At 32.9% G+C, this 13,017-nt stretch overlaps 4 protein-coding genes across 4 annotated transcripts; 1 reads left to right on the top strand and 3 right to left on the bottom strand.

The window, feature by feature from the left end:
* Positions 1-9: 9 nt before the first annotated feature.
* On the bottom strand, positions 10-462 carry HELRODRAFT_89262 (hypothetical protein; the record flags this gene model as incomplete). Its single annotated transcript, XM_009030469.1, has 1 exon — positions 10-462. A coding segment is annotated over one exon (453 nt), but the record flags the coding sequence as incomplete, so codon positions are not given.
* Positions 463-1,214: 752 nt separating this feature from the next.
* Positions 1,215-2,271, bottom strand: HELRODRAFT_181274 (hypothetical protein; the record flags this gene model as incomplete). The annotated part of the gene is made up of 3 exons (XM_009030515.1): positions 1,215-1,297; positions 1,464-1,562; positions 1,809-2,271. 3 exons carry the CDS (start codon positions 2,269-2,271, stop codon positions 1,215-1,217), a joined length of 645 nt encoding a protein of 214 aa, XP_009028763.1.
* Positions 2,272-2,903: 632 nt separating this feature from the next.
* HELRODRAFT_181273 (hypothetical protein) lies at positions 2,904-7,869 on the bottom strand (the record flags this gene model as incomplete). Its single annotated transcript, XM_009030514.1, has 8 exons — positions 2,904-3,011; positions 3,441-3,502; positions 3,896-4,336; positions 4,416-4,680; positions 5,373-5,464; positions 5,975-6,068; positions 6,169-6,306; positions 7,399-7,869. 8 exons carry the CDS (start codon positions 7,867-7,869, stop codon positions 2,904-2,906), a joined length of 1,671 nt encoding a protein of 556 aa, XP_009028762.1.
* A 2,586-nt stretch (positions 7,870-10,455) lies between these two features.
* On the top strand, positions 10,456-12,492 carry HELRODRAFT_181272 (hypothetical protein; the record flags this gene model as incomplete). The annotated part of the gene is made up of 3 exons (XM_009030513.1): positions 10,456-10,562; positions 11,043-11,151; positions 12,310-12,492. The coding sequence occupies 3 exons, from the start codon at positions 10,456-10,458 to the stop codon at positions 12,490-12,492; spliced, it is 399 nt and encodes a 132-aa protein (XP_009028761.1).
* Between the last annotated feature and the right edge of the window lie 525 nt (positions 12,493-13,017).

Genomic DNA, 13,017 nt, shown 5'->3' with positions numbered 1-13,017 from the left:
CATTTTGTATCATTTGTTTTCGCTTATATTTTTTGTGATATTGTTGCTGTTGTAACCATTATTTAAAGAACCCGCAGAGATGTTAATAAAGTTTCCATTCAGAGCAAGGGTGTTACCTCTTCTATTACTGTCGAAAACTCTGTTCCTTGTATAACTTCTTCCATCATTGTTCAACGCCTCGTTAAAAAAGTAACGCTCGTTAGCGGTCTGAAGTGATTCGAAAATCTCCTTTTGCAGCTGTTCAATTTTATTTCTCATCATTTCAATATCTTTATCAACCATTCTCTTTTCTTCTTTCATTTGTTCTCGTTCCTTCTTCAAGCTGTCAACATCATCTTCTAACACTTGGATGATGTCTAATTTTCTTTTTCGGCAATTCTGAGCGGCCATCTTGTTTTTTCCTCTTTTTCGAACATCTTTAATAAACCGGATTTGTTCATCTGTTAATTTGTGCCTGTAAAGTTTTTTTTACATGCTTTGCAGAAATAAGCAAAAAATAGCTTCATGTATCAAACAGTACTGAAAGATATGCAAACATTTTGCCTAATTCGTTACATTATGGGTGGAAATATAACATATCAATGAAAGCAATTTGAAAAGATCAGATAGTGCAGCTCAGCGTAACTCGAAACAGAAAAAGGAAACCGAAAGAGGAAAAGATCACACACAGCAAAATGAATGCCGATATGAACAATTTCTAAATCGGTGTTGGCGTTGTGATCCACACTAAGCACTTTATTTTTCATACTACTGAGGAAAGGCTTGAAAATTCGCCCTATTGTTATTTATAATTGAGATAAAGAAAATCATCAAATCGTTACAATCAATGTGGAGACACCCGAGAGTCGAAGCACGATAATGGTGATACTGTCGTTAAGGATAAGCTCGTGGATTAGAACCGAAGATTAATACAACATAGCATTAATTTAATGTAATCAAAAACTTAAAAAACTATTTAGTTTCTTCATTTTCTATCTGTTTTCGTTTAATGATCCCGTCGTTTGCAATATCGCTGTGAACCAGTTTGTTCCATATACCCCGCTAGCTCAAACGTTACTTAGCCCAGTCTTAAGAGTAAGGACTTTTTATTATTCCGATGAGATCAAAAGAAGCAGCCAAACAGGCTATAAGACTGGAACGCAAGCAGTCTGAAATAAATAGCGTGTTTGAACATATACCTTACTCGATGTGACATGCCGGTTGCTGCAATAGTTTCAACCAGGTTGTTCATTAACATCAGAGCCATGCCGCAACTTGCAAAAACGTGGATCCAACAACATGTGTGTATCAACGGTGCCTAGGAGATCATATTGAATCAAATGTTCTAAGCTGTTTGACATAAGCCATGCAGGGGAGAACCAACGAGGAGATTTAGTCAAGTCATGTACGTGTTGGAAAAATTAACAGACGTTTAAGAGGAAACAATTGCTGTGTTATGTAAAAATCAATTGGTCTAAACTGACAGTTGTTTGTACTCAACATGGGCTCTATGCTCATTGGGTGTTCAACTTTCTGTCTATAGAGATATATGACAGGATCATTAATTCTACGAACATATAATGCTAAGTCGATTCTATATGTTTTATATAATGAAAAAATGTTTGTAACCTGGGCGAAGAAACGATTTCGTTAAAGTGATCGACTGGACAATTGATAATTTCTTCAAGCGACATGGGAATCTTCAGTTCTACAATTCGTTGACTATCTCGATTACGAAATGAAGGCTATTGAGTTAAGTGCAAGAAATTACAGCATTATAACATACAATTTTGCTTACTGATGAAATGAATAGAATAATAACAAGCAACTTGCCTTTTCATTTTTTTCAAAATTAGCACGAGTTTTAGTAAATTCCAATTCATTTTTCATTCCAGTTCTTTTTTTGCTGGTCGAAAACAGTTGGTCGTTTTCTAAACGTTCATTGATTCTATTAGAATAACTGTTGACATTTTTCGTTCTAAAGTCTTCTTCTCGAAACATTGCTGGATAGTTGTGATCACTGTAAATTTGCTCAAGATCATTAGAGGACTGATCAATTTCAGATTTCTCTTCTTTCAAAATTTTGTGACTCTGACCAGCCAAAGTTTTGGAAGGTGCACTGAAATGGACTGTGAGGGAACCAGCGTGGTTGCTCATCTTGGTCGGTCTGCATGTTGGCGAGTTTATGAGCTCCTCATTACTCTGGCAATCGAGAGCTTCATCATCAAGGAAGGATTCTTCATCCAACCTGCCACCAGCCGTCAATTTGCTGCTTCCATAGGCTCCATTCATTTCGGCGACTGAAAACTGAAAATCGTAAAAACTTTATAAATAATTATATCATACATTTCAATTATTTATAAAACAGGGGCAATTTTCATAAAAAATTAGTTCTCACTAATGACTGAAAATTAGTTAAGAAATTATTATATGAGAGATGAGGGTGAAGTGTAATATTGACGAGAAGTGAAAGGAGCGACTTGGAAAAGATATTGAACATATTAAAGATGGGCATCCACCATCCACCACTCCAACTCAAAGCAAGTATTGCATGCATGGAAGATTAAATTTTAAAAGATGCCAGGACCACACAAGCAGCAAATCCAGTCAGACAAGAGTTTAAATTTTGTCACTTGCAAAATGTTAAACAAAAAACTTTATATATAAATGAACATAAAAAGATGAAAAGACAAACAAACAGACAAGAACATTTTTTTATTTGTTATTCATGAAGACAGCCCTAGTGAAACCATTAAAAATTTATAAATCACCAAAAAATCAAATTTTTTATTTTATAGTGAGATATTATTTGATTTTCAAAATCTAGAAAAGCACATAAATAGTGCACCACGTAGGAATAGCCGAGAACATTAAACCCAAAGTGAGTTTAAATGAAGCAGAACAAACTTGAAATGCAAAAAAGTTTACACTCGCAAACAAATGTTTGTTAAAAAAACTCTCATAAACCAGAGGTAGGCAAACTTTTTGTAGTCGGTGAGGGCCGCATTGAAAACTGTTTTACCTTTGAAGAGCTGCATAGGTATATAAATATAACATTTTTTCTAGGTGACGCCCTTTTTTGGGGTCATAATGGACTGACGACCTTTTGTGGTCATGTGTGGTTGTTATAACCTTTTTTGGGCTGATGACCTTTTCTCAAAAGATGTACAACGCCTCGTTGGCCGCTTAAAATGGCTTGGTGGTCTGTAGTTTGCCCACCCCTGTTGCCATCAACCAACGTTATAAACGAATGCTTATAAATGAGTTCACAACATGTTCGGATAGAAAAGCTCCTATATAAACAAAACAAACGTTTTAAAAGGAATTTTCAAGCTATACACACAAACACTTACAATCGAGCATTTAAAAACATTGTCTATGAACAAATGTTCACAAAATATTCTTTTAAAAATTCTAAAGAGCCCCCCAACTAAAGATAATGTTCAATTCATTCAACCCACCTGATCAAATAACCTGATCCTCCTCCCACTATCCAAGTGAACTTTCTTTCTTTCCGGAGTAGCTGCTAAACAATAAATTTTTATTTTTTATGATTTAATTTATTCCATTAAACAAATTAATGTGATACAATAAATCCAAATCAGAATGATGCAATGAAGATGTATAAACAATGAAAATAGAAAATAATAGAATGGAACGAGTGTATAAATACATCACCACCATAACTAACAGGGGATGCTAATAAAAATTTCCATGCATCTTACAAAACGAACATTTTCAGCTCTCATTCAATGTTTCCCAGCCAGCTAGTTGCATGCAAATTACTTCCAACAGATTCAATGAGGACACAAAATTGAGGTGAACATTATAAACTGATAAGGATTGAATTTGGTACTATAAAAAATGTATGAAACATTCGAAACAAAATGATATGCAAGTAGGCAAATATTCAAACCTGATTGTTCTTCTATCAAGCCCATGATGAAGCTGTCGATATCTCCAAACTTGTCGTTCTCCATAACAACATCGAGTTCTGATTCACATGAACTGCAATCACTGAGATCATCACTTTTAACTGCACATGCAGAGTCAGTATTGAAATTGATGCAGAAGATGTCGTCTCCCTCTCTTCGTAAGGAGCCCCATTCCTCTGCATGCACTTCATTTTCATGTTCGTCCTTGCTCTTGCAAGCCGTGAGATCATTGTCGTGAGAGAATTCATAAATTTCATCCAGCCCAAACAAATTATCTTCAGTGAGAGTATTATTGGATGAGAGAGAAGCATGAGAATTGTTGAAGAGCTGGAAGATTGGCAAGGCATGCTGCTGACCACTGATGTCTGTAAATGGTGTACTCACGCTGTTGTTCAGCTGCTCGTGCGACATCCATTCTCCTCCTACAAATGAATCATTTATTTTTACAATAACAACAAAAATTTTTAACGATGCAAGCAAATTAAATGCTGAATAAAATACCTTGTAAAAATGAAATTGAAGGATAATTGGCTAATGAGACATTTTGTAACAAGATATTATTGGAAACATCTTCATTTGCATCACAACCAGCTGACCAGTTGACTGAAACCCCGCTGGAATAGTTAGCTGAATTGAGTTGATCGCAGTCCAGGACATATGCAGTAATGTCAGATGTAGTAAAATCAGATGCAGTGAAATCAGATGTTGTAACATCAGATGTTGTAGCAGCATGATATCGTTCTAAGCTCTCCTGCTGATGACTGGACTATGAAACGCAAACAAACATTAATTCATTCAACATTGACCAAGCAAAAGCGTTTGACACACATTTGACACAATAGGAACAGATTGCAGTCGGACCTCCTTATAACAAACTTCTATACAACAAAAATCTCCATATAACATTTTTTTTGTGCCCCTTGGAACCGTTTCTATAGAACGAAAATAACTTCTCTATAACGAAAAAAAATTATAAAAGTTTAAAATATACCTGCTCAGAAAATGTATTTGATGAAATATTTTAGTGCCTTAATAAGTGAGAATTCTTTGAAGAATTATCAGTAAATTAAAAAAAATTAATTGCTGAACATAGCAGACTGCAAGTTACATTTTTGCATCAGAGTTTCATGTATTATGCTTTTTAAAATATGCTTATAATGTAAACATATAATATTAAGTAATTTTTCATATTTTCAGCAATTATACTTTGAATATTTTTAGTTATAAAAATAAATGGTTAAGAAGTTGTTTTTCATAAAAAATATAGCATATAAACACCTCTTAAACAATATAGAATTTTTTCCCAACAAATTCTAAGTAAAAAAAATTCTACATAGCGAATTTATTCCCTGGAGCCATTAGGTTCGTTTGTAAGGAGGTCTGACTGTAAATTTATCTACAAACAGACAACTCCAAAAAAGTTGGTGTGTAAAATACAAAAATTAAAAGAGAACTGACATTAACGTGGCTAGAGAAAAAAACGTTGTCACTTTCATGCTCATCCAGTATCACTTCAGGTGTGTTCAAATTTGATTGAAAAATTTCTTGTGCTAAGATTCGATAAATGTTATTACAAAAATTCAAAAATTCTTCATAAACATTCACAAATGACAAAAAAAAATTATTCCACTGTAATTTAAAAAAGCCTGTTTGATGTGTGGAATTACAAGATCAGACAAATTAACTTATCAAAATTTTAAATATATACCATTAACCCTCACAAAATTTTTCTGTAATTTTCGGTTTTCATTGCATTTTTCAGGTTTTATAATTAACATAGATATAAGATTTGCTTGCTTGAAATTTAATGCTTTCGTCATATATCAAATTGATAAAATCATATATTGTCTCAACAACTCAGTTCCAAATTGCAGCAGAAATCTAGAAAGTCATTCTCTTTATGCATAACCGAAATTAATTGCACCCAAAAGTAAAATTCAGTGTTTTTGTTGATTCAAATATTTATAAACTTAAAGCACAATAACATTTCACACAATTCAAATCTAATTAGGCACCGCAAACAAAAACGCCTCAAAAGTAATAACAAATAAGAAAGTAACCAAAGTGATTGGTAGGTTCGTTGAGGGGAGATAGAAAGCTAGGACCAAAATAATTATCGAGAAACTCCTGCTGCACCAACTGCTCCAGCGTCTCCTGCATTCGTGAAGCAGTTCTTTAAATTATTTCTCCCATTCAGGTAATAATTTGAGTTTCAGTTAAATAAATAACAATTAAATTGAAAAGATGTACAAACCTCTTCTTGTTTTTCGTGTAGCAACAGTTCCATTTCTCGTTCCAACTTGTACCTGCTGGATTGATCCAGCTCAGTCAATTCCAACGTTTTCTCCAGGTCCACATCCTGGCCCCACAGCACATCAATCAACTCCAAGTCCTGACAACAATATTGAAATTATTGAAAATATTGTAACAGCCAAAAACATTCCTGGAAGTGAGTGTGAGCTACATTCCAAGAAAAAATTTTACAATTAGCATTTATGCTTAATGCTTTTTCATGTATGCTGTAAAGTGTTGCACCTTGTGTATCAGAGAAGTTTTGTTGGAATAGAAATTCATTAAAAATTGTGGAAGTTTTAAAATTGTTAATTCATCATGCTTTTAAAGGTTTTATTTGTCTGATTATCTAAACGTTGTTGACATTTCAGGTGAGCTGTTTGATGTAACCAGATGTTTCTCCTTTGTTGATACAAAGTGAAATAAAAACAATTTCAACGTAAATGCAAATTTTTAAAGTATATTCATGCGATCAAAACAATCATACATTTTTTGTAGAACTGCTCCATATAACAACACAGTTCTGAAGTTTTGCCTAGATTCAAGTTTAGTTTCAAGCTATTAATATAATTAAATTTTAGGTTTCAGTTTTGCCTATTCAAAAAGGAGAATTAAACTGAAGCAAATTAAGTACTGTGTTCCATTTTTTCTTGTCATTTTAAGACATAAAATATCTCTTCAGTACAGTGGTCCCATTGAGAAAGTAGATGTTGATACATTTTTACATTCATGTTTATGTTCTTTTTTGTTGTAATAAGAGTCAACTTGAATTATTACTTGAGCCATTCAGGAACATTAATGGAGAAAAACCTCCATTCAAATGGCATATTAAAACTAATCATAACATAAGACTTTACAACTTAATTCCTAACTTCTGCTTACAAAAACCTACTGCTTACAAATATGCTAGCAACAGTGAACTAACTCATTGTTATATTTATAAATAGTACAATTACATCATTTGTGAATCCCGGATGAATTCCCTATACATGAATAAGATGATGAAGTAATGTCTACATATACAAGCTAATTTTAAGAAATTATGTAGCTATCCACATTCCAGAATCAAATTTTTTTATACAAATTTACCTCTTCTGGGAATGAAATAGCTAACACAACACTAACACAAACAATGTTTGAACTGTAAATTACCACAAATGTACAAAGTGTTAAAATACATAACACAACATACATCTTTGGTAGGTTCAGCTCCATTTGGACCACTTTGTTGAGAAATATTTTGTTCATTTGATCCATACACTAAAGCTCCAGTTGCAATGTTAATATTGGCAAGCGGCAGTGATTCGTTAAGCAGAAACGCACTTATTTCTGTCCCAAATGTTCTATGAGAAAATCTATTGTTGTATTGACCTAGCAAATGAATTTTTCTGATGACATCTTCCACTTCCGACTGATCTGCAACGCTCTTGAGATGAACTTGACTTTCAAAATTCCACAAACCTCTGTTGTTCGTGCCGCTTGTGATGGTGGAGATTATTTGTTGCCCGTCTTCCAGATTACCACCACCAGCCCGCCTGAACTGCCAATCAGCACCACCAAGAATAATAACATCCAGGTCAGTTTGTGGCTCCCATTTAATATTCTGAATACTCAGAACAAACATAAACAAAAACAGTCCGTCAACAAAATAATCTTTAACCATTTTAAAAAGTTAAATAACAAATAATCAAAGAACAAAAGAGATAACACTTAAAAAACACAAGAGAATGAGAATGAGCGAGATTGGGTTTTACGAAGCATAAATGAAGCTAGCAACGAAATTATTTTTCTTAACTACGCAGCTGCGACAAAAAAAAATTAGTTGTTGATCAAAACAGTCTGCGTCGCCATAAAACCACATCTATCCCGAATGAAACCACATATATATTATATATATCCATGAATGAAACATCTGAAAAAAATGGGAAAAAAAACAAAAAAATTCTAATAAAATTTTTGTCCCCGAGTTTATTATCGACCATATCCCTATTCAAAATAACATAGATCTATGAATTGAATATATACATATATAAGTAAATGAAGTATACGGAAAAGATTTAATTGAATCCACATATTTATATATAGAATAAAAGATATATGCTTTTGCCTTAAAAACAGAGTGTCGGAGTAAGGGAGTCGGAGTTGTAGATTTTGGCCGGAGTCGGAATTTTTTGAAAGCACGCAGTCGGAGTCGGATTTTTTTGAAGGGCCGGAGTCGGAGTCTGAATCGGATTCTTTATTCTTCTCAGGAAAATGTTATTAATTTTTTTTTTTTTCTGAAACTATTTTTTCTGAAATTTTTATAAGATGGTGTTTTTTGGAAAATAAATGTGTGTGGCAATAGGTAATAATCTTTAATGCAAAAAATAAATGCTAAATAATATCAATAAAATGACATAATTTTTTCAATTAGTTTTAAACCATAAAAACAAAATAATTTTACTAAAAAAAAACAAACAATTACATTGACGGATTTTAAGTGTTTTAAAGTATTTTCTTTTCAGTAGTGATGAAATAGGTTAAATTTTTTTCAGTTTTTTTCTCAGTAATTTTACTTACAAAAATATTTGCATTAACTGATTTTAGTGATAACAAGAAGAAATTATAATGCAAAATTTAAATTTTGTTTTTAGAAGTAGGAGCCGGGAGTCGGAGTCAGAAAATTTTACCCGGAGTCGGAATTTTTTGAGAAGTCGGAGTCGGATATTTTTCATCCGACTCCGACACTCGGGTTATAAAAAGCATTTCCGAGAGTTATGAGTTAATTAGTATATTGCGGCTTACAGGGTAACTAGCATATAACTAGCATATTTCTGCTAAGGAGTAATTAGCATATTAGCTTGAAGTTGGAAACAGTATCTGATTCAACAACGCATGTCGGTAAATTGTTCCAAATAGAGATCACTCTGTTAGAAAACGAATACTTTCTTGTATTTGTATGGAACTTTTGAACAAGTATTCTATAGCGATGCCCTCTGGTACGTGGATCCGCATCAAAAAACAAGACTGGTGAGGAATCTCTATCTACCATACCCTTCGCAATGTTGAAAATCATTATTCTACGAACTCTTCCATCTTGGTTGCCCGTTTCTGAACCCTTTCCAAATCGTCAATTTTCTTTATTTTCCAAGGAGAACATACACTGACACCATACTTTAACTTTGACCTTATTAAAGATTTCTTAATAAATGACTCTTTAGTTAAATTTTTAAAGTTTCTGTATAACAATACTAAAAGAACAAAACATTTATTAATGACATGATGTACATACTTAGAGAAGCTCAGTGAACGTTCAAACAAAACTCCCAAATCGTTTACTTTACTACAAAAATCCAAGTTAGAATTATATTATAACACCAATTATTGTCCAAACATGAATGACCAAATTTTATAGATGCACATTTTTCAATATTCAAATCGATTTTCCATAACATACACCAAGCATATAATTTATCAAGATGTTTTCGTAGCACTATTCTATCATCCACACATCTTAAAAAATTTAACATTTTAGCACCATCAGCATACAAATACATTTGAACAGAGTTATCTTTCACAATATCAAACATGCCATTCACATACACAATAAACATAGCCGGACCTAATACACTTCCTTAAGGCACTCCACTACTAACTTCAAACCTTTTAGACAAACAAATATTCTCTCTCACACTTATGGTTCTACCACACAAATACTCCTTAATCCATTCAACCAAACAATCATTCACACCATAACCACGCATTTTATTAATCAATAACACATGTGGCACTCTATCAAGAGCTTTAGTAAAGTCTGTGTAAATAACATCACCACCAAACAATTATCAACTGCACCAGTTTAACAATCCATCAATTTCAACAACTGGAGAGTTGATGATTTCCCCTTCACAAAACCATATTGCCTATAATCTAGTAAATTGTTTTTATAAATGTAACTCAATAGATGATCTTTAATAATGTCAACGATCCTTTTATCAGCTTCATGTCAACGATCTTTTTATGTGAACGATCCTTTATCAGCTTCATAAAATAAGAGCGACCGCGATCAGAGTAATCTCTCATAAGAGTCTGCATGAACTTTGGAGACCAGCCTTGTTTGTACGCAGATTGACTACTGCAATTGAATTCTGTACAGTGTGATTAAAGTCAAATGGCATCCATTCAATCGCTTCATTGGCTAGTGATTAAAAACAATTCTCGGGGTAAAAACAACTATCTAACTGGAAAGGCACCGGACTACTTGAAAAAGATGTTGAACTCAGTTTCTAACGTTCCTGAGAGAAATAGACTGAGATCGACAAAACATGGTGATCTTGTTTGTGCTCTGTTCAAAACATCTCATTTTGGTGCAAGAAGGTTTCCTGTTGCAACAGTCAAGAATTGGAGTTCATTGCCACATAATCTAAAAGTCGATACTAACATTAGTCATAAGGTGTTCAGGAGCCGTTTGAAACATCTTTTTTTCAATAAAACGAAGCACAATTAGCGCTCTACAAATTTACAATAGAATACAGCCAGGTGAAATAAATGTTTAATAAAATATAGAATTATATAAGTATAATTAAATATATTTAAGAACTAAGTTGAAATAAATATAGTTAAAATAAAGCGAAATGCGTTTAATGCGTAAAATAAAGCGTTTTCTGCAGTGTGAAAACAACAATGACTGTGTATGTATAAATGTATGTTTATATAATTGAGTAGGAAGTGATAAATGCTTGTGTGTTAATTTGTGTTGTTGTGTAAATAATAAAATAGGGTGGCGAATAATGTATTGCACAAATAATATTAATATTGTTGTTATTATTATTAATTGTTACGAATCAAATAATGAAGTGAGCGAAGAGACGATCGCAATTTTTCGACGCTGTGTCGCAAGCTGAGTATTGACAGGATTGAATGTCCTAGCCGTCAAAATGCATTGATACCGATGTGGTTCGTGATGGTGCTGAGGGTGTCGATCGACGATACTTGAAGGCTTTGCGTCACGATAATGAGAATATAATTGTAGAATGTGATCGAAGCTGTTTTATTGTTTGTTTAAATTAAAGATGGCTTATTTTTATGTATCTAAAAGGCTTCTTTGATTTTCAGTCTAACTAGATGTGGTTCATAGTCGAGAATCGTTGTGTTGGCATCCAATATAGACCGAGTAAGAGGTACCCTGTGTTGATCGTACATATGATCTGTAATGGCACCGTCCAGTATATGTGAAGAGAGCCGTCTGGAAAGACGTTTAAAAACGAATTAAAGACATGTCTATTTCAAACCAAAAACGTTAACACTTTCATTATTTAAAAAAAGCTTGGAGAAGCTCCTTGCCCATTACTGAAATAACAAATATAAAGAAAATTAAAACGAATTTTAAAAACTAACAAAAAACATCGATGTTTAAATTAAAATTAATGTTCAGAATAATATAAAAATAAAAATTCTTATGGTATATTTAATAACAATTTAAATTAAAAGACAAAATTAAATTAAGATGTAAAAAAATCATCTTTCGTTTTGAAAATTCCAAGTGTTGGAGCATCATCAACGTCGTTTGGCAATAGTACTAAGAACTCACAACACGGTTCGAAAAAATTATTTTTTACAATCTTTTTTGCCAGTAGAGTACATAAACTCATTTTTAAATTTTTTGTTTTTTTTTCATTATTTCGTGTTCTCTTTTTGAAAGTTCTTTTTCAATTTATTTGTGAAAACATGCCTTTTTTATCTGGTGCTATATGAACATTCCTTATAATAATGATTATATATATTGTATATATGTATATATATATATATATATATATATAATATAACCACCATGGTATAACAGCGAATGTCGGCAGTGTAAATAGCTCTGTAAAAAGCATAGCTGCAAACCGTCCCGAATTGTACGGGAAAGTCCCGAATTACGCCTTCAATGTCCCGCTTCAATGGGCGCGGGATTCCATTTATACCACTTTTAGCGCAACCAATGGTGGAATATTAAAATAACAATTAAAAAGTTTGAAACACACGAAATTATCTTTGCCCACACAAACGCCGACAAAATGTCGACAAATGTTGAAATTTCAAATTAGCTAAACTGCAATATCGATGATGTTTTTTGATTCAGGAAGATGTTAGAAACAGACAATGTAGACTTCCAACGACAAAAATCGACATCTTCAACAAGGTGTGTTATTCCGGGAAGCCATCTGGCGTGCTCTCCAAAATAGCTCGCAATGCTACATACACTGCTTTGAGTGAAAGGAGGGAGTGCAAGAGAGTGCTAAAACAGATGAGCTGCAGCCCATAGAGTTTGAAAGTGGAATGTTTAATAAACATTATAATTAGCAAATAACGGATATTGTTAATTATTTGTTGATAGTGTAAAATTATTATTAATTATTTTTTTTATTGTTAAATTAATCTGTGACCAGGTGGCCTTAACCACTAGGCCATCACGCCGCCATATTTTCTAAAACGACTTCATTTATTGATTGCCAACTAGAGGGTTATTTTCCAAACTTGTGTACTACGATATTGACAGGCATCAAACCAGGCACACAAAAACATTTGACAGGTAAGATAGCACCTAGAGTAAATAACACCTACCAATTTCAGTTTATCTGCGATTTTATAAATTAAATTACTAACTGTTCAGGCGAGTCATTTTAAAATAAGATCAAGAAATTTTGCCATTTTGGTCCTAGAATATCGACAATCTCCCAAACGATTTACGTAGTCCAAATTAGAATTTTGTTGACATTTAGAAAAATGCTTAAAACTTATATTCACTGTGACAAAATTGTGTTTGTTTTAGATTTTAAACAAGTGCTTT

The sequence above is a fragment of the Helobdella robusta genome (assembly GCF_000326865.2).
Source record: "Helobdella robusta unplaced genomic scaffold HELROscaffold_69, whole genome shotgun sequence".
Lineage (NCBI taxonomy): Eukaryota > Metazoa > Annelida > Clitellata > Rhynchobdellida > Glossiphoniidae > Helobdella > Helobdella robusta.
Note: the sequence above shows the minus strand (reverse complement) of the source record. Positions and strands in the feature narration are given on the sequence as shown.